Source organism: Cavia porcellus, unplaced genomic scaffold, assembly GCF_034190915.1.
Source record: "Cavia porcellus strain 051 isolate PalLab524CR breed Dunkin Hartley unplaced genomic scaffold, mCavPor4.1 scaffold_26, whole genome shotgun sequence".
Lineage (NCBI taxonomy): Eukaryota > Metazoa > Chordata > Mammalia > Rodentia > Caviidae > Cavia > Cavia porcellus.
Window position 1 is genome coordinate 27,891,871 of NW_026947509.1, and position 20,344 is coordinate 27,912,214.

The 20,344-nt window shown below is 60.6% G+C and overlaps 1 protein-coding gene across 29 annotated transcripts in view; it reads left to right on the forward strand.

The window, feature by feature from the left end:
• The window catches only part of Kif1a (kinesin family member 1A), a 74,759-nt gene that overhangs the window by 36,294 nt on the left and 18,121 nt on the right, over nucleotides 1-20,344 (forward strand). For 5 of the 29 annotated variants that reach the window (XM_063236973.1, XM_063236976.1, XM_063236977.1 and 2 more), the window contains exons 14-37: nucleotides 219-245; nucleotides 1,205-1,416; nucleotides 1,780-1,859; nucleotides 2,145-2,220; nucleotides 2,799-2,878; nucleotides 3,109-3,215; nucleotides 3,960-4,043; nucleotides 5,695-5,875; nucleotides 5,963-6,035; nucleotides 6,176-6,272; nucleotides 6,856-7,004; nucleotides 7,297-7,475; nucleotides 8,745-8,882; nucleotides 9,544-9,816; nucleotides 14,538-14,656; nucleotides 15,880-15,965; nucleotides 16,267-16,405; nucleotides 16,497-16,668; nucleotides 16,774-16,864; nucleotides 17,891-18,009; nucleotides 18,473-18,528; nucleotides 19,196-19,304; nucleotides 19,916-19,982; nucleotides 20,081-20,165. In XM_063236973.1, coding sequence (XP_063093043.1) covers nucleotides 219-245; nucleotides 1,205-1,416; nucleotides 1,780-1,859; nucleotides 2,145-2,220; nucleotides 2,799-2,878; nucleotides 3,109-3,215; nucleotides 3,960-4,043; nucleotides 5,695-5,875; nucleotides 5,963-6,035; nucleotides 6,176-6,272; nucleotides 6,856-7,004; nucleotides 7,297-7,475; nucleotides 8,745-8,882; nucleotides 9,544-9,816; nucleotides 14,538-14,656; nucleotides 15,880-15,965; nucleotides 16,267-16,405; nucleotides 16,497-16,668; nucleotides 16,774-16,864; nucleotides 17,891-18,009; nucleotides 18,473-18,528; nucleotides 19,196-19,304; nucleotides 19,916-19,982; nucleotides 20,081-20,165 — 2,799 coding nt within the window. The remainder of the gene's footprint in view (nucleotides 1-218; nucleotides 246-1,204; nucleotides 1,417-1,779; nucleotides 1,860-2,144; nucleotides 2,221-2,798; nucleotides 2,879-3,108; nucleotides 3,216-3,959; nucleotides 4,044-5,694; nucleotides 5,876-5,962; nucleotides 6,036-6,175; nucleotides 6,273-6,855; nucleotides 7,005-7,296; nucleotides 7,476-8,744; nucleotides 8,883-9,543; nucleotides 9,817-14,537; nucleotides 14,657-15,879; nucleotides 15,966-16,266; nucleotides 16,406-16,496; nucleotides 16,669-16,773; nucleotides 16,865-17,890; nucleotides 18,010-18,472; nucleotides 18,529-19,195; nucleotides 19,305-19,915; nucleotides 19,983-20,080; nucleotides 20,166-20,344) is intronic. The other 24 variants (XM_063236987.1, XM_063236988.1, XM_063236989.1 and 21 more) reach the window with 9 other exon arrangements.

Genomic DNA, 20,344 nt, shown 5'->3' on the forward strand with positions numbered 1-20,344 from the left:
GCCCAGCGGGGTTTGGAGCTGGCCGAAGCAGGCCCGGTGCAGCTCCTGGGGCCCATGGCGGCATGGGTGCTGGAAGGTGAGTGGGTCCCGTGCCCACGTGGAGGACCTCCAACACCTTCCTGTGGCCGCTCGCCTGCCTGTGGTCTGGGCGTGCAGACCCTCTGGACCCAAGCCTGCTCTTCTGTTTCTGTCTCTCCCCACGCCTACCCTCCCCGTAGCCAACACTGTGCCCGGAGGACCCAAATGTGTGTATTCCCCAGTGCTGCTCTGCTCGGCTTCTGCCTGGCTGCAGGGACACAGGGCAGCATGGGTGGGGTGGGTCCTTGGCTCCGCCCTCAGACCTACAGAGTGGGGGACCCCACTCCAGATTCATCCCTGTCTGTGTGGAACGGAGACAAGGACAATGGGATGCAGCTTGGCCTTTCTGGCCACAGTGGCAGAGGTCAGACCTTTGATCCTGTACAGACAAGGCCTAGAAAGGTCAGAAAGCAACGCCCGAGGACCCATTCCTCTGCCTGCAGTTCAGGCTACCCCTGCTGGCTGGTCCATACACTCCCAGTGGTGCTGCCATGTCCTGCCTAGCTCTGTGTCTCCCTTGGCATGGGGCTCAGTCCTCTGGGTCTCCCTGGTACCCATTGCTGCCCTGTGCTGGCTGCTGCTCTGTGTCTGCTTCTGCGGGAAAGCGCTGGGCACCCCTCCTGGCACCACCCCAAACTCCCAGGCTGGGAGTCCTGGGCAGTGGAGGACAGGGCGTGCCCTCGGGGGCCCTCTGCTCCCCTCCTCTTCCACATGGTCTCTGGGCTGGTCTGCTTATTGGGGCTGGATGGTTGGTGCAGCCCTGCTCCAAAGCTCAGAGAGAGTGGAAAGGGCGGCAGGGTCTGGGGTGCAGCAGAGCAGAGGCCAGGGGCATGCTGAGCTCTGGGCCCTTGGTTCCCAGCTGTGAGTGGCCTGGCACACTTGGACTGGGATGCAGATGCAGAGCCCCAGGACAGAAGGGCAGAGTGGAGCTCCTGGGGTGCAGAGGGCCTGGGGACATGGGCATGAGAGATGGCAAGGCTTTGCATGCGCTTGTCCCGGCCCTGCCGGGCTGCTGCTGAGCGTGGTTTGCGTTTCCGACCTTCTCTTGGCCCCACACCTGTCCTGTTCCCAACTGTGTCTCTCTTTTCTCTCCCTCCCGCCTGTCTGTCCACCTCACCTGCCTCAGACTCGTCCGACCTTGAGAACAATAACCGTAACCGTATCGAGGCCATCCTGAGTCCAGCCCCTGACCCTCTCTCCACAGTGACCAACGCGCTGGTGGGCATGAGCCCCTCGTCTTCGCTCTCCGCCCTGTCTAGCCGCGCGGCCTCCGTGTCCAGCCTGCACGAGCGCATCTTGTTTGCCCCAGGCAGTGAGGAGGCCATTGAGAGGCTGAAGGTAAGGGCTGGGTGGACCTGGGGTGCCGTGGGGGCAGGGGTGACCTTAGAGAGGAGCCAGGCTTCACCCTTCCCGGGACTCAGTGGTACCAGCCAAGAAGGACACAGAAGGTGCTGTGGCTGAGCCCCATGGTTGGGGCTGGACAGGGATGGCATCTCCAGGACTCCTGCTTCTCCCCTGGCCCCACTGGATTGTTTTGCCTTCCCGGTCCGGCAGCATCCGCAGGCGAGACCTGCATCCTTGGGCTATATACCTTGCTCTTTCTGCCTCGGCTCGCAGATGGGCCCAGCTCTCCTGGCACCCATGTCTCTGTCCCCACCTCAACACCAACCAGGACCTCATTCTACTCTGTTTCACTCCCAGGAAACAGAGAAGATCATTGCCGAGCTCAATGAGACCTGGGAGGAGAAGCTGCGGCGGACGGAAGCCATCCGGATGGAGCGGTGAGTGTGGGAAGACAAGGCCCGGCACAGCCAGGGGTTCACACAGCCAGGCCGGATGCACCCTGGGGAGGCTATGTCCCTGCCTCGGGACCCACTTGTCTCCTCTGACCTGGTGGTGCCTCTTGTGTGGTGCTCCCTGGGCAAGTGTGTGCAGAGGTGTGCTCCCCTGGAAGCTGCAGCTGGTTGACCAGACAGGAGGCTGCCAGTCACCTCCCAGCAGCGCTCAGGCAGTCAGGTGGGGCTGGGGGCAGTCCACAGCCCTGCTGACCTCAACTCTGTCCTCAGGGAAGCCCTGCTGGCTGAGATGGGTGTGGCCATGCGGGAGGATGGTGGCACCCTGGGAGTGTTCTCTCCCAAAAAGGTAAGACCTGGGCCTCAGTCCTAGAGCTGCTCCAATGGACAGGGACACTGTCCAGGTGGCTGTCACAGGCTCCCAGGCAGAGAGAAGAAGAGCAGGGTTCTGACCAGGCATGAGGTGGCCTCCCTGCCTTGCAGGCAGACTTCCCCAAGCAGATGGGATGTTTTTAGCTGTCTGAGGCTGGGATGAGACCGGCAAGCCAGGTCTGGACTGTAGACCTGAGCTGTGTAGGCCTGGTCCGCTAGAGCCACACCAGCCCTGCCTGGCCTGGACAGGAAGCCCCCCCACACACACTACTGGCAAGGTGGGCTGGGTCTGGGTGGGGGCTGACTTTGCTCCCAGATTTCTGGTTGGAGCCGGTGGCCTGGGGAGGGTGCTCCCTGGGCAGGTGAGTGCAGAGGTGTGGGTTCAAAGGCTCTTCCTGGGAGAGCTGCTTCTTCCTGTCTTCTGTGGGGTCGGCCAGGCAGGGAAGGACACTGTCAGGACTGCCAATGGCCTGGAGAGCAGGAAGAGGTCAGGTGGAGGGGGTGCAGCACAAGCTCCTGCCCTCCCCAGAGGAGCTGACCCTCCTGTTCCCTCAGACACCGCACCTTGTCAACCTGAATGAGGATCCACTGATGTCCGAATGCCTCCTCTACTACATCAAGGATGGGATCACCAGGTGGGAATAAAGCCTGACTTCGAGGCCAGCCCCTGGGGTGGGAGTGGGGAATGTGATTTCTTCCGGCAACCCCTACTGCCCACCAAGAGCCACCGAGCCTGCCCGCCGGGCACTTCCTGAGCCAAGCCGTGTCTCCAAGCCCCCCAGATTCCTGGGTCACACCCAAGTGTTTTCCAAGAAAACTCAGCCTCACCCTGGGGACAACTTTGCTAACACTGTCTTCCCCGCAGAGTGGGCAGGGAGGATGCCGAGAGGCGGCAAGACATCGTCCTGAGCGGGCACTTCATCAAGGAGGAGCACTGTGTCTTCCGGAGTGATATGCGGGGCGGCAGTGAAGGTAGTCCGCCTGCTAGGCCCAGCTTGCCTGCTGTGGCCGGGATGTGTGTGTGTGCACGTGTGTGACAGCTGGGGATGACAGTGCTTGGGGAAGGGTCCAGGGTCTGCTGCAGCCTCTCTGAAGCTGTGGAGACAGGGGAACAGGAAGCATGTGTCCAGGACCAGGTGGGGCACCCCTGGACAGGACAGTGAGCTGAGGAGAAAGCGGGCTCTGGGGTAGAGAGCTATTCTGGGACAGTACTTTCCTGTTGGCTGTGGAGCAGCCATCTGTCCATCTCCTCACCTGCCCCACCTTCCTCCAGAAGGTGACACTGCCTGGCGCTAGTGAGCCTGTGGCATTGCCATGCTGTCACTGTCCCATGGCCCCGATCCCAGGTGTCTCCTGCAAGTGTCCAGCCAGGCCTGCAGATCTCTGACTCAAACCCTGTGTCCACCTTGGCCACTTCAACTCTGGGACAGCTGTCTCCTCCAGAATGTTCTTTTTGCGGGCCCCATCCCCCCATGGCACCTTCACCATTGTTTTTACCTGTGTCCACCTGAGTCCTGGATGGGGCAGCACAGCCTCCCCACCTTGAAACCCCCGGGCCACTTTCTTCCTGTGCTAAGTCAGGAAAGGCCCCCATCCTGGCTCCTCCAAGGCCCGGACAGGGTCCGTCAGTGTGGTCAGGCTGTGCAGCCAGCAGGAGTAGGGGAGCTGAACCCCACAGTGACAACCCCTTGCCATTCCCCTCTTCTCTTCCCATAGCTGTGGTGACACTGGAGCCCTGCGAGGGTGCAGATACATACGTCAATGGCAAGAAAGTGACAGAGCCCAGCATCCTACGGTCAGGTAGAGTGGGGTGTGCAGGGGCAGTGAGACGGGCACCAGGTGAAACTACTGTCCCTAGGCCAGAGTCGCCTCTGCTGCCTGAGAAGCCCTTTGGGGCATGGCCTGCTCCAGTGGCATGGGGTGGCTGCTACAGCAGGGCTGGGTCCAGGGAGCACGGGACAGAGGCTGGGCCAAGCTGAGGTGTAATGGACCAATCATGTGACTTCATCCCCTGCTCCTTGGGGCCCAATGTACACTCCAGGCACACAGTATGCAATCCCTGCTTAGGAAGGTCAGACAGGTTGGGCTTCCGCGAATGACCAGGCTGCCTGTGCTGGAATCTGCAGAGACCAGAAGCAGCGGGGCACAGGTAGGGTGCAGCTGTGGTCTGTAGACCTAGAGGCACAGAACTGAGGGCTGCAGGTGTCACTATACAAATGCACAGGCAGAAAGCCATGGCCGGTGAATACTGACACAGATGCACAGGTGCAGAATCTTAGGTTGGTGAATAGCGAAGTGCAGACACACAGGAAAGGTTTATATCAGGGAATTGGTTTATACGAGTGTGGGCACTACTGACCAGGACTGAACCCATGGCAGGTGGCAGGCTAGAGTCTGTGGGCTGGAGAGGACTCCAGCTGTAGGTTGAATGTTACCCCCACTGTGGTCAGCTGCTGCAGGTGCAGACCACCTGGACCAAAGCCACAGCCAAGCTAGACCAGGTGGAATCACAAGGTGGTATAGCCTGGCGGAGCTGGCAGGTAGAACTTCCAACAGTGTCAGCTGTGGCTGGGTGTGAGTTCTTGACCTGGAACCTGGGAGCAGGGAGGTAACAGCAGCCACCTGATTTCTAGCCTGTGGCCACTCCTGAAGGCCTTTGGCTTATATCAGGAGCTATCAGGACTGTCCTGTCTTTGCAGGACATTTTGGAGGAAGGACCCCAGGAAAACCTGAACCTGAGGGTCACCCTGTCAGCTGTATGGGCCCTGGGGCTCGGGGATGGTCTGGGCTGAGTGGCCTGGGCTTGGATTTTCCTCTCAGTGCCTGAGCCAGAGGACAGGGAGGCTGGGGGTATTGGCCAGCCATGTGTTGACCCCAGACTGGGATGGGAGGGGTATGGAGGCTGAGTAAGCTGGGGGAACAAAGCTGTCCAGGGAGCTGGGCAGGAATGGGCAAACAGCAGGTGCCACCCTGCGGGTCAGTGTGCCTAAGGGTCTGCAGACTGGTGGGCCCAAGGAGAGGCCAGGGAGCCAGGTGGGAGGGCCAGACTGAGGACACTGGCACCTTACAGTCCCCTCGAGGTCTGGGAGGAGCAGCTGGACAGGGTGGGCCCTGGCCAAGAAGCCCCCTCAGAGCCACTCTGCAGAGGACGGACTCAGGCTGCCTGCACCATGTACTGCCCATAGAGAAAGGGTGGTGGGAATGTGGGGTGCATGGAGGGCACCTTGTTGGGGCCCTGATTTGCACAGCTGAGCCCCCATGTCTGTGGACACTGCTGCTGAGTTGGGGTGTTGAGGAGATGGATCTAGGAGAAAATGCGCTTGCCCCGAGGTGGGGAGCACAAGGAGCTGGGGTGGAGGAAGTTCGTGTACCCCTCTTTCCTCCTCCCAATGCCCCCAAGAGCCCTCCTGGGACCCTCAGGACCCCAAGGCCGGCCTTGCCTCCTCCTCAGGAAACCGCATCATCATGGGCAAGAGCCATGTCTTCCGGTTCAACCACCCCGAGCAGGCCCGGCAGGAGCGCGAGCGCACACCCTGTGCAGAGACACCTGCAGAGCCTGTGGACTGGGCCTTCGCACAGCGTGAGCTGCTGGAGAAACAGGGCATCGACATGAAGCAGGAGATGGAGCAGAGGTGAGGCCTGGGCCGCCTGCTTGCCCACGCCTCCTACCCGCCCCCCCCCCCCATTGCTGGCCTGTGCTCATCCACTGTGCCCCCTAGGCTCCAGGAGCTGGAGGACCAGTACCGCCGGGAGCGGGAAGAAGCCACTTACCTGCTGGAGCAGCAGAGGCTGGTGAGGACACCCCGGCCACCCCAGGCCCTGGCACTGGGGCCCCGGCCCTGCCTTGCCCTTTCCTGTCTGGCCCCAGCAGGATAGGTGAGGCCACCTGGGTGTCCAAGGCACTGGTGAGCCCAGTCCTTGCCTCTCTGCAGGACTATGAGAGCAAGCTGGAGGCGCTACAGAAGCAGATGGAGTCCAGGTACTACCCAGAGGTGGCCGAGGAGGAGGAAGAGGAACTGGAGGATGAAGGTGAAGGGCCTTTAGCTTTGGGAGCACTGCAGGGAAGGCTTAGAGGGCTGTGCTGATGCAGGCTGCTGTGCGCACACACGTGTGCACACACACACGCATGTGCACTCATGCTGGTGCTGGCAGGGGGTGGGACCCTGGGTGATGGATAGAGTGCACCCCTTGAGACCTGGAACGAGCGTGCTGCACTCTGAGGCCTCCCTCTAGGGCATGGGCAGAGACACTGTGAGGGGAGAGGTGTTGTCCCCTAGCGCCCCCCCACCCCGTTGGCCTGCTGCTGTGTGGCCTGCAGCCTGACTGTGCTGCAGGTTCCCCAGTTTAGAGACCCTTCTGCTCAGTGGACCTTTCCTGGTGCCTCCTCCTCACACTGAGAGCTATCAGTGTGACTTTGAGGCCCCACATGAAGCCCAGGTCCTGTGGACAAAGGGTGGCTGAGGCCTCCAGGTGTACACAGAGCCCCGAGCCAGTCCTCCCTTCCGGCCAAATGCTGCTTGCTGGGATGTAAGGTGGCCCATATGGCCTTGCTGGGTAGCTCTGCTGTCAGAGTTATGGTTTTCCCCTGGTGACCTGGTGGCTTCCCCCACAGTCCAGTGGACAGAGAGGGAGTGTGAGCTGGCACTCTGGGCCTTTCGTAAGTGGAAGTGGTACCAGTTCACATCACTGCGGGACCTGCTGTGGGGCAATGCCATCTTCCTCAAGGAGGCCAACGCCATCAGTGTAGAGCTGAAAAAGAAGGTAGGACTCGGCAGACATGTAGCCTCCTGCCTCAGCCTGCATGTGGCAGGATTGCCACTCATAGCCAGGGCTTGGCACAGGGCCCCTACCTCAGCTGGGAGGCCCTGGGACTGGCAGGGGTGGACGCCTGGCCCTCTCTGCTCAGGAGGTGGCCAGACACCAGGAAGGGTGCGCGGCCCCTTGATGGCTAGTCAGGAAGCTTGGGGAGCTTGTGATGGAGTACAGGGCCTAAGCCTCTGAGGGCCAGGAATGAAGCCTCCCAGGGAATGATGAAAGTTACTGCCCATTGCAGGTCCAGTTCCAGTTTGTCCTCCTCACGGACACCCTCTACTCCCCCCTGCCACCGGATCTGCTGCCCCCAGAGGCTGCCAAAGACCGAGAGACACGTCCCTTCCCCCGCACCATCGTGGCTGTGGAAGTGCAGGACCAAAAGAATGGGGCCACCCACTACTGGACACTGGAAAAGCTCAGGTGTGGCTGGTGGACAGTGGGATTAGGGTTAGGGATGAAGTCAGCTGGGCGGGGTCCTGGCACTGTGGGCATGCGTGGTTGCCATTGTTTCTGTCAATGGGGTTCTTTTAAATGAGGAGAGTGGCCAGAGCACAGAGTCATGGGATTGTACTCTCCTAGCAGCGCAGTTGGACACAGAAACAGGTTGAGGGGTTTTCTCTTGGACAGACCTTCCCAGGCCTAGAGTGTACCGCCAGGAGAGGCAGCATCATGGCACTGCAGTGGGGCCTGGAGGCCAGTTGGCGTCACCAGGGCAGCTGCCCTAGGGCACAGGAAGTTGTACCCCACCATACCCCACCTCAGCTTGCTGTTGTGCCCTGGGAGTTGGGGAAGCTAGAAGCTAGTTGGGGGTTCAGGAGCACCCATAGGGAGCCCCATTGTTCTTGGGATGCAAAGTCTTTCCCATGGTTGGCCTGGTGTGGGAGGACTGTGAGACAGACTCCAGGGAGGTGAGCCAGGCCTTAGGAGCCTAAGGCCAGAGCTCCCCTCAGGGCCAGGCCTGGCCCAGCTGTCATCTGCCCTGCTGCCTGGGTGCAGGGGGTGTGCTGGCTAGTGTAAGGGGTTTGGGCACTCTGCTTGTGTACAAGGACCTGCCTAACAGCTCAGCTGTCCATGGGAACCAGATGGACTGGGCAGGGCTCTCCCTGGTCAGCAAGGCCTTAAAGATGTTGAACGTCAGAGACGGGAAAGCTAAAAATACCATTCACACGCACAGGCTCCCACGTTCTCAGCCTATTTGTACACATCTTGGCAGACATGCATATGTGTGCACACACACTCCCCCACCCCCAGCATGGCTCCCTGAAGGACAGAGAGCCACCTGTGTGCAGCCTCTGAGGCCCTCGAGGGCCCGGGGTTTAACCCCACAGCCTGGCCTTCCCTGGGATGAAAGCTTAGGAAGCATCTGCTTGCCATCCACCTCTTGCCCGCACTCCGTGCTCAGTGTTCCCTGGAGCGAGCCCCATTTCTGAACTTCTGTGCTTCTGCTCACTTCCCAGCCACTAGTGTCTGGGCAGGCTTGGGAGGACCGTGGCAAAACCTGTGACGCAAGAGAGGCCTGGGGGCGGAGGGAGGGTCCGGCCAGCAGGGACCTGAGCCTGGGTGGCCAGACAGTGGGGTGGTGTGGGCAGCAGGGCCATGCCAATGGCCCCGGAGGAAGAGGAGGAGGTGTGTGAGTCTGGGCTGAGCTGAGGCCCACCCCGACCCCTCACCCTGTCATTGTGCCCACAGGCAGCGCCTGGACCTGATGCGGGAGATGTACGACAGGGCCGCAGAGGTGCCTTCCAGCGTTGTTGAGGACTGTGACAATGTAGTGACTGGCGGGGATCCTTTCTACGACCGCTTCCCCTGGTTCCGACTGGTGGGCAGGTGGGCGCCTCCCCTTCCCTGGCAGAGAGTAAGGCAGTGGGACAGGGAGAGTGGGAGGAACCCCAGTTGCATAGTCTCTCCCCACAGACCCCTTCTCTTCAGGGGCCAGAAGTGTCTTGGCATAGACACCCAAACCCTCATGGGGCCACAGGGCCACATGTCCATGTGTGTGAATGTGCAGGGCTCCCAGGAGGGGCAGCTGTTCCAGGACTCTGGTGGTCTTGGGGTGGGAATGTGGAGATGGCTGTGTCACCAAGCCTTTGAGGCTGTAGCAACCACCACCGTGTCCCCTGGGCTCTAGTCTGAGGTCTAGGCCAGCCCCGACTCCACGTGCCTGTGGTGTTCTCAGACCTCAATCAAAGCGATCGGGGCCCTCGAATGGCCTTGGCTATGCCTGGCCAGGACCCCTGTTCTCAGTCACGTGTTGGTGATTTCTGGAACTTTCTGGAACCTTCCAGCTGGTCACATGGGTGTTTTTATTTATTGCCAAACCTGGGGATAGAGCACGTTTTTGGTTCTCTGGTCTTTTAAAGCAGATGGTGTTCTTGATGGTGTGTATCTGGTTTTGGTTGGAAACAGCCCCATCCCACCCCACTGCCCACCCCGTCCTCCTGCGAGTAGCTGGTGTTAACTTCTCTCTGTCTTGTCGTACTAACCTCAGTTCAGTCATCTCTGGCTGCAACAGCTACCCTCTTCTCAACACATGCATGAGCGAGCGCATGGCTGCTCTCACCCCCTCCCCCACCTTCTCGAGCCCCGACTCCGACGCCACCGAGCCTGCCGAGGAGCAGAGCGTGGGGGAGGAGGAGGAGGAGGAGGAGGAGGAGGAGGAGGAGGAGGAGGACCTGGAGGACGACGTCTTTCCGGAGCGCGCGCTGTGCAACGGCCGGGACCCGTTTTACGACCGGTCCCCCCTGTTCAGTGTAGTAGGAAGGTTGGTGAGGTCGAGGAGCGCATGCTGGAAGGAACCAGCTCTTCTGCACGGGAGCACTGCTGTGGGCACCGTGGGCATCAGGGCGAGATCCCGGGCCCTCCCGGCCAGGCAGGCTGAGGGCCGGCCTCTTGCTGAAGCTGGGGAGCCTTGTGCTCCCTGAGTCCCCATCACAGGGCAGAACTGGTCTAGGTACAGAGAGTGACACTGGGTGGACCTTACAGCTTGGAGCCATTTCTAAGCAGGTGGGGCTATTGCTAGGGAACAGAGGCCACAGAAACCTGAGCCGCACTGTGCTTTAGGCCTGCCGCTGGGCATCCTTATGCGGGGTGCAGGACCATCTGAGAGGCAAGGCTGTCCGTCCCCCGTCCTGGGGACCAGCTTCATCCTCACTGTCTGAAGCTGAGGCATTTACATGCACTCAGCGCACCTCTGCCCTGGGACAGGAGCAGGCTTTGGCCCTCTGCTGCCCTCTGAAGGTGAGGCCAGGCTATCCTGAGCTCCCCCGGTCACCATGGTAAGGGCCAGGTTGGGGGCCAAGTGTCCCCATGGCATGTGCCCTTTGCAGAGCAGAGCTAATCATCATATCCACCAAGTAGGCAAGAGAGGCCAACGTCAGGAGACAAAACAGGCTACAGGAGGCTTAGGCTTGAGGGCATTGTTCTGCAGGCAGATTCTGCAAATACATCCCCTGTTCCTGCTTTATCATTCCCTAAGGGAGGGAGAAAGGACAGGGAAAGCTCTGGCCACAGGAGGTAGCCGTATGTGAAGAGCAGTGAGTCTTAATTCTTGCAGCCTTCTGTGGAGTTCAGGATGGCTCCCTTGCGCCAGGCAGTGGAAGCTTCCAAATGTCTTCACCTGGGGCAAGCACTGGAGCTGGACCCTGAGGGTGGCCCTGCTAAGCGGCCTTTCCTCCACAGGAAGAGATGGTGTGAAAGGCCAGGCAGTCATTGGTTCGTGCAGTATATCTGGGACCTGCTCTGGTTCACTTCCCTGGCTGGCATTAGGCTGGGTTAGGTGTCATGAGCTGGCCTGCTGGACTCCAATAAGAAGTGTCCCTCTGAGATGCCTGAGTCTGATCTCCCACTCTACAGGGGCAGGGAGGGAGGTACAGACCCAGGACTGCTCTCAGAGCTTTATCACCACACCCCAGCTGTAGGGCCAGGCCTCCCACCTGTGTGGCCGGGAGAGGTTCCGGGTGTCAGGTGGGTGAGGGGTCAGGACACTTTGGGGGCGAGAACAGCACAGGAAATGGGGTGTGGGCTCTGCAGTCTCAGCTGGAAAGAGCTGGGTCCTTCCAATGTTTTTCCCCCTCTTGTGGATTGAGATTTCACAAAACTCCCAAACTGACTAAAAGTCACCCGTAAGAGGTCCGGCCCTGTCTCAGGGGTGGCCTGTGACGGGCTCCATTTGACACCACCCCGATCTTTTTGGTTTGGCAAGAATTGGCTTTTCCCGCGCAGCACTGTGCAGGCCCAGCCTGGGAAGGACCTCCATTGAGTTTCCCGTCTCCTTCTGGTAGCTGCTGGCTCTCTCCAAAGCTTCAGCAAAATTGGGGTGCCCACTGTTGCCCCCCTGGAAAGGCTCCCTGGGTCCCAGCATGCATCTTTGCTCCTCACCAATCTGTGGTTAGCGCTGCCTCCTCCCTCCTGCCTGCTGCGCCCGCCGCTCTGTCCGCTCCGCCCTCCTGTGCTCTCTGGAATTTCAGTCTGCTTCAAGGCCCCTCGGCCTCGGGATGCCAGGGGACAGGGAAGGCGAGGGCTGGGCATCTGCTGCCCAGGCTGAGGAAGTCAGCCTGGGTCTCTGATTGGTCCCACCTAGGTTAGATGGGGCACAGGCGCATCAAGCATCGTGAGAGCTGAGCGCTGGGCAAGTGTCCCAAGGCGGAGTACGCTCTAGGTAGTGTCCAGGGCTGGGTAGACAAATGTAGACCTGGCAGGAGGCTACACCACATCAGCTCTGCCACCTGGGCTCCCTCAGCCCCCGTGCCAGGCCTCTTGGACAGCATGCCTGTCAATGGTGTCCCTTGGGTCCAGAGAGCAGGTGGGTGGTATGTGGCCAGGGCTGTGTTGTGCCCCTGAAGTAGCTGGCATGGTGGCAGGTTATCTGTGGCACCTGGAGGATAGTCCCTTGCAGGCCTGCAGCCTGTACCACCTGGCCCCATTGCCTTGTCCTCCAGATGTGTCAACCAGGTGGACCCCAAGTGGGGGTCTTCTTGGCATGGTTTGCACCCACTCGAGGATGGTGTTGCACTGGGGTTTGGGTGCTGGGCCAATGAGGTCCCTGCTGGCTGAAGGAGACCATTGCTGTCACCCGGTGGACTGAGACCCAGACTGCAGCTGGTGCCCCCAAACACTGTGAGAATGTGCTGCTCTGCCCAGGGTGGGCTGACGAGGTTCAGAGAATCAGGGAGGTTTTGATGAAGCCCTTAGGGACTTCCTCATTGTAGGACCCCATCCCCAATTAGGAGGTCCCCAGAGCCTCCGCCTGTGGGCCCTGCCTCTGGGAACAGCCTGTGCCTGACACGGTAGTTTGCAGCTGGCTGTGGCAGCCTTTGGCACTATGGTGTCTGGATTCTTCTCCTCTGCCAGGAGACAGTTCTGAAATGCTGAGGCAGGATGCTCTCCTTAATTATCTAGCTGCATTAATGGAGCTACCCAGGTGACATGCAGGTCACTGCCAACCCTGCCTCTTCATACTTCTTGCCTGTTTCTTCACCTGGGAAATGGGCCTAGGTGCAGTATTCCATCAGAGGGAAGATGCCGCCTCACCTCTGGGGAAGGAGCCTGTGGCTGCTGGGCCCAAGCGAGCCTCCTAGGTGTCCTGTCTCTGCTCCCCCGATGCTACAGCTGGGGCTCCTTCCCCAAGTCTTCTCATTTTGGGGCTGCTTGTTTTCTCATCATGGGGTCTCAGGATTCTACCAGGGTTTGTCAGCAGCCATGGTGGGCTGCCTGCTGCCAGGCAAGGCCCTGCCTCAGTTTACCTCTATGCACTGCTTTACACCCTGGGCCTTGCCCTTTGGGGGAATTGAGAAGGACAAGGTTTTGAGCAGTGGTGGGACCTGTAGATATCCCAGGTGGGAGCCTCCCCCATCCCAGGGCCCGGGGGGTCACTCCCATGCATCCTGAGGGGTGCATCTGGGTAGCCCTAAAGCCCAGGCTGTACCCTGGGGAGTCAAGCCCTGCAGGGGCAGTCTTGACTCCCTTCTAGCCTGACAACTGCTCTCCCACCCTCACTGAGCTCACCTAGCTTGCAGTGGTGCTCCCCACAGCCCCCAGGGCTCCTCCAGGTGGCAGCTCTCCACTGACTTGTGGCCAAGGGCGGAGGACCAGCACTTCCCTGAGAGGGCTTCCTCTGCCCCGAGGGCAGCCCAGAAGCTCCTGGGCCCCTCAAAGGCAGCCACACCCCTGCACCAGTCCATGACCATCTTCAATTCCACCAAGAGTGCTGCTATGGGCCCAGCTGTGGGGTAGGGTGCTCAGAAAGCAGGGTCCTGCGAAGTCAGCATACCAGGAGACTGGGGAGAAGGGGCTGAAGGAGTAGAGACAGCAGCGCTGTTGTCCCTGGGGAGGTAAAGATGGCTGTCCCAGACCTTGTGGGCCCTGATGCTCTGTGATGAGCGTGGGCCTCGGCAGACCCTTCTGGTGATGGCACGACCAGCAGCTGGGGCTGTGTGGGTGCTGGCTGGGAGGGAAGAGGGCAGGCAGGGCTGTGGCTTTGGGTGCTGCTGCCCTGAGCCTGTGCCTCTGGAGCAGATTGTTGGCCAGCACCATGCACAGCGGGTGTTTTTGAATGTCCAGGTGTTCATCCTGCCCCTTCCCTCTGTCCATACTCCCTTCCCAGTGCCCACTTGGCATGGGCCTGTGTCCTCCCTGCCTTCCCTGGTCCCCATGCTAGGGTGACAACCGCTGTCCTGCTCGACCTCTTTGTCCTCGATTATCTCTGTCTGCGTTGTGTCCCCTTGTGGGAACTGCCTGCCCTTCTGGCTGTGGTCACCGCCTGGAAAGGAGGGCAGGTGGCTGGGGCTGGCTCCCTAAGTGGCCTGTCTTCACCAGAGCACAGCTCCCCTTGGTGGCTGTCCCCACCCCAGAGGGCCACCTCCTCAGCAGCCCCCGTGGCAGTCCACATGCATGTCAGGCTTCCAGAGCACCTTTAGAGCCCTCTATTCCCTATCCATGTGACACCCCATGTTTGGCACCTGGGAGGTGCAGCAGCCATCCTGTGTACAGGGCCCCTGCCCAGACCAGCTCTGGACCAGCTGCAGGCCAAGAGGTTCCTGGTGTCCTGGGTGCTGGGTAGAGCAGGTGGGCAGTGTGACTGGCCTGGGTGTCGCCCTCAAATCTGGGCTTTGGAGGTGGAGCTGCTTGGTAGAGCTGGGGAGGTGAGCGTCGTACGGCAGAGGCAGTGGCTTGGGGCCATCTAGCTGGGTCCTTATCCTTGAAGCAGGCTGAAACCCCTCAGCTGCCCTCTGCTCAGCTGCTGTGCTGGGCATCACTGGGCGGTGCCCTTTGCTCCTCGCCCCACGCCTGCCTTCTCTGTGCCTCCGCCTCCTCCTGTCTCTGTGCCCCAAAGGCCCGGGACCCTCTCCCCACCCGCCCACCCTGGCTGCCCTGTTTCGCCCGCTCTGCTCCGCAGCGTTGTGTTGTGTTGTGACCAGCGTGCTGTCCCTGGTGCTGCCACTGCCATGCAGGCCCTGGCGTCCGTGACTGACCTCTGCTCCCCAGGGCCTTCGTGTACCTGAGTAACCTGCTGTACCCCGTGCCCCTGGTACACCGCGTGGCCATCGTGAGTGAGAAAGGCGAGGTGAAGGGCTTCCTGCGTGTGGCCGTGCAGGCCATCTCAGGTGCGTGGGGCCTTCTGGCTTAGCCTGCAGCCCTGTCCCCCACCTCTCGGGCCTCCCGGGCTCTTCCGGGCTGGCCAGGACCATGCTTAGGGCTATCTGCATCCAATCAGCTTAGAGGCACTGGGCAGCACACCCTGCCCTGTGGAGAGGCCTGCTGCCCCAGGACCCCACTGTTCCCTCCAAAGACCTGGCTGCCTGCACCTTGGAGAGAGACTAATCCAGAGGGACAGACATACAGGAAGGCGTATGCGGACTGGACTGGGAGGACTTGGGGGGCCAGCACCCCCACATGTAGTGGCCCCCAGTTCTTATGATATCTCTGTCGTCCCTCCCCCCGTATCTGTGCCCTGATATCCTGGTCACTCCTCGAGGAGAGACTTTACTCAGTTAATTTAAGTAACACCTGGCCCTGCCATCAAAGCCCCAGCATCCCATAATTCCCCAACACTTTTTCATCTCACCTCCCACCCTTGAGATGACCCCCAGCTGAGAAGGGGAGCCTGGAGCTCTGGATGTCCCCTGTGCAGGCCCCACTTCTGCAGCCTGACTGCTGGAAAGGAGGGGGGTTGCCTACCCTCCCTCAGGGGCTGCTCCCCATGAGGCCCATGCAGGCCCTCACTTAGGTCATTTACGCCCCCTCTGAAAGCCATGATCCTGTTCTGCCCTTGAGGAGGGGCCCTCTGGGGTCCTTGTGGAGTCCCAGCTTTACCTTAAAGGTCAGATGAGTGGTGCTTGCTAGGGTGCACCTGGTTCTTGGAACTCCAGGATATGAGTAGCCACAGCACCTCCTGTCCCAGGTTGTGTTTGGGAATCGAGGCTGGACCAGGAGGTGGAGAGCAGGCCCCATGCACACGTCCTGGAGGACTGTACCCAGGGGACATAGTGCTTCCTGCCTGTGGCCTCAGGGAAGGGATGTAGGAGGGGCACAACACCTGCCCTGCCCCATGGCCATGGGCATGAGCCATGTCAGGGCCAAGGTTGGCCAGCACTGTAAGGGCAGAGCAGAGCACCAGCCATAGGCAACGTAGTGGAGAGGACAGTGTGATGTCCCCTGAGGCCTGTGCGGGACCGAGCTGCTGATGTCCGGGTGCAGTAGGACTGGGCCAGGGGTCTGTGGAAAGGAGAGCAGATTGCAAATGACCTAGAACTCAGGTGGGGGCACTCATCTGGCTATGCCTGCCCCAGGAAAAGCTTGGGCCTGACCATCTGCTCGCCTCCTGCAGCTGACGAGGAAGCCCCTGATTATGGCTCTGGTGTCCGCCAGTCAGGAACTGCTAAGATCTCATTCGATGACCAGCATTTTGAAAAGGTACTGTGTGCAGTTGGCCTTCACACAGTGGAGCCACCACTCAGCACCCTGGCCTCAGTGGCAGCTGTGTACGGTTGTGTGTGGGCCGGGGTCCCTAGGGTCCTTCCTGGGGCCCATGTCCTCTGTGTAAAGCACATGACATCTCTTCGCTGGTTTGTGGTAACCTATGAGCTACACCTGTCCCCAAGCTGCTCCTGGGGCTCGTGCCTGGGCTCTGGGCTGGGTGTGGTATGTTCCCAGTGGCTCAGCCTCCCCGCAAACTGCTCCTTCTCTCCCGCCTTTCCCTGACTGTGCCCCACAGTTCCAGTCGGAGTCCTGCCCCGTGGTAGGAATGTCCCGCTCAGGGACCTCCCAGGAGGAGCTGCGCATCGTGGAAGGCCAGGGCCAGGGCGCAGATGCAGGGCCCTCAGCCGATGAGGTCAACAACAACACTTGCTCCGGTGGGTGCCCCCGGCCACCCAGGCCATCCAATGTGCTCACCACACCAGACTTGTGTGGCTCTGAGACAATTGCTCTGCCCGCTCCCAGTAGCAGTGTCCCCAGACGGCCTCCTCCTGGATAGCCCTGAGAAAGCTGTCTTAGACGGGCCCCTGGATGCCACCCTGGACCACCTCCGCCTGGGCAGCACCTTCACCTTCCGCGTGACCGTCCTGCAGGCGTCCAGCATCTCTGCTGAATATGCTGACATCTTCTGCCAATTCAAGTGAGTCCCACACTAACTCTGTAATTGGCCAGCACCAGCCAGGCTGGGACAGATGGGGTATACTGCCCCAAGTCCCACCTGCCAAGCACCTGTCCCTCTCTGCAGCTTCATCCATCGGCACGATGAGGCTTTCTCCACGGAGCCCCTGAAGAACACAGGCAGGGGTCCCCCACTTGGCTTCTACCACGTCCAGAACGTATGTCCTGGGGCTTTCTGCCTCGCTGAGCCAGTCCTGTGCCCAGTACTGCCCAGCACTGGGGCACAGGCCTGCTAGGGCTGTGTGGGGCTGCAGCTGGGGGACAGGTGCCCTAACAGGTTTCAGTGGGGTACAAAAGGGCCCACTGTAGGCCTCAGGCAGACATAGTCGCAGAGAGGTCCTGGATGGGACCTGGATGGGCTTGGGTGTCCAGCGAAGGCAGTGGCCTGAGTATTGGGGACAAGGGAGTCTGGCACCTGGAGGGTGGTGGGAGCCCTAGGGACAGTCCTGAGAGGCAGGGAGCTCAGGCATGTGAGTGGTGCTTCTGGGGCCATGGTGGGCAGGGCTGCTGGCTGCAGCACACGGTGGCACCACGAAGCTCCAGGAAGCTGGGCTGGAGGTGGGGCCCCCAGACAGACGGGACAGAAGTGTCACACTTAGTAGCGGTAACATTGGCCAAGGGATGTAAGTGTGACCAGGCAGAGGGCACAGATGCTGGCCCTTACCAGGCAGCCTGTTGGCACCTGGGTCTGCGGTGGTCGAGCCAGTGGAGCTGGACCTCCCAAGCCCTCTGTCCTTGGCCTGGTGATGGCTGCCGTTGCATCTGTCACACCTCTCCCAGGGTGTCCATGTCCCTGTGTTTCCTCTGTGAGGATGCTGTCCCTTGGTTTTCTCTGTCATGCCCATTCTCAAGAAGGAGGCATGTTCTAATGCCCTGCAGGTTAGGACTCAACATAGGAATTTCAGGGACAGAAGTAAATCCTCAACTGGCACGGCAGCAGCCACACTGCCAGGTCTCTGCGTGGTCCCATCTGCCCCACGGAGAGGACCAGGCTGCCCACTGGGTCTCGCCTGACTCTTGCCTTGGAAGCAAAGGCTGAACTTACAGGGTTTGGCAAAGACCATTGTCCCTATCATGGATGGAGGGTGGCTTCCCCTGCAGTTCCCCATGGAAATCGAGCACTGTCCTGTGGGACTGTCCTGGCCTCTTGGCCATGCCTTCCCACCTTCTTCCTCACCCACCAGATTGCAGTGGAGGTGACCAAGTCCTTCATAGAGTACATCAAGAGCCAGCCCATTGTGTTCGAGGTCTTTGGCCACTACCAGCAGCACCCCTTCCCACCCCTCTGCAAGGATGTGCTCAGGTCAGTGCGGGGCACCCCACACCCTCACGGCCCGCATTTGGGGTTAAACCAAGGGTGCTTCAGACCATCCATCCCCTCCTGGCACTGAGCCAGGCAGGCCTGGGACCCCAACTTTCCTGTGAGCTCTGTCTCCCCTCCCAGTTTTCAAGCAGGACCCACACCTGAAGGACACCCTGGGTGTCAGCAGAGAGGACAGTGACAGGTGTTTGGAGAGGCTTTGGTTGCTCGCCACACTGAGAGTGCAGGAGCCATGGGGCTGGGAGCCATGACTTGGAGCCTCCCAGATGGAACCTTGGCTCCTGAGGATCCCCATCCTCCCACCCAGTTGGTTTAGGGCCTGAGATTGGTATCTTCCCTGGGCCTTGGGGGCAGAGAGGCCAGAGTGGACAGGGGGTCAGCAGCTGCCTTGCCCTGGGCTGCCGGCTCTGGCCAGGGCCCCTCACTGTGTCCTCCATCTCCACAGTCCTCTGAGGCCTTCCCGCCGCCACTTCCCTCGGGTCATGCCACTGTCCAAGCCAGGTAGGTAGGGCTCTTCCACCTGCAGGGGCCCATGGTGGGAGGGGGTGCTCTACGGTAAGACGGGGTCTCCCAGGCTGAGGGCAGTACGGGAGGTGTCAGCATAGCCAGCTCTATGGCTTTGTGACTCACAGCTGTGTCCCCCAGTCTCAGGCTCTTTGCAAGGGGGACACCTGGAGGCAGACAAGTGGAGCAGTGGTTGCTGGGAGAGAACTCAATGGGGACGCAGAGAGGACAGCAGGCAGAAGGGGGTACATGAGGCAGCCTATTTGTCAGCCACTGGACACCAATGCAGGCCCCAGCAGCTGAGGATGGGCTGTGGGGAAATGCAATGGGTGGTGGCCAAAGAGCAGGTGGGTGATGGGCCAGGCAGCACGGCGGGTAGAGCAGACCCAGGTGAGACTCTGAGCAGGTGTCTCTGCCACCCTGCTGGCACTTGATGTCATGAGACACACCTTCCTTGAGGGCTTGTGTCCAGGTGTGTAGACTCTGGTACTTGGAGCACAATGCAATTGCGAGCTTACATCTGCCCAAGCCTGGTGCTGGTTACCCTGCTCTGATGCCAGGGGCAAGTGTACTCTGGGCTGGTGCCTTGGGCAGGGGTCATGCTCTCGCTTGCAACCTGTGATGGATATGCCTGGTCATTTGATCCCCTCTTCTGTCTCCTCAGTGCCTGCCACTAAGCTCAGCACACTGACGAGGCCCTGCCCTGGGCCCTGCCACTGCAAATATGACCTGCTGGTCTACTTCGAGATCTGTGAACTGGAGGCCAATGGCGAGTGAGTGCATGTCCACACTGCCCAAGCTGGGGACAGGGATGGGGAGGCGAGGGACCCTGGGCACAGGGACATGGTCCCTGGGTGATGGGAAGGAGAGAGCTGAGCAGCAAGCCTGTCCCCTGCAGGTCATGGGCTAGGTTCTGGAGAACAAGCGTGCTGACTCCTGCCCAGGGGCAGGGGCTGTGGCCTCTGGTGGTGCTGAGCACCTGTCCCAGTCTGGGATCTGGTGGCCTGGATTGTGGAGTTGAGCTCCCATGGGAGGTGGAAGAATGAGCAGGCTGTTCCCTAGGGCCCTGGGCACTGCCCACCCAGCTCTGCAGGGGTGGATTCAGGAGGGCTGAGAGGCCAAACCACTGAGAGCCCTGGGACAGGAAGACAGAAGCCCTGCTAGCTGCAGGTCCCAGGTCCACAGGAGGACAAAGCAGAGCCTCCAGGACTGAGGCAAAGACCCAGCCTGGCCTCAACCCGCCCTGACCCCTCCTAACACAGTGGCAGTCAAGAGCGCAAGTGTCCAGGGGGCCCAGTGTAGGCTTCTCTGCCCCCACAAGGGACTAGGGCAGCAGGCAGCATACTAAGCAAGAGGGCATGTCTCACCCTCATCTCTCCTGTAGCTACATCCCAGCCGTGGTGGACCATCGTGGGGGCATGCCCTGCATGGGGACCTTCCTCCTGCACCAGGTGCGCAGCCCCGCCCCCCTGCCCCGCCCCTGCTCCCTGCTCCTCCCCCCTACCGTGACCCAGACCCAGGACCAGTCCTCTCTGTTTGCTCCGCGCAGGGCATCCAGAGACGGATAACCGTGACGCTGGTGCATGAGACAGGCAGCCACATCCGCTGGAAGGAAGTGCGGGAGCTGGTTGTGGGTGAGTGGGCATTGGGGCGGGGGAGTAGCACAGCCAGTCGCCAACCGAACCCGCTGTGTGTTCCCTGGCTACACCACAGGATCACCCTCAGTACCTCACCCTCACCGAGAGGGGTGCCCTGGACAGGCAGTGGTTCCCAAGTTTCCATTTCATGTGCGTTAGTTTCCTGAGGCTGCCCG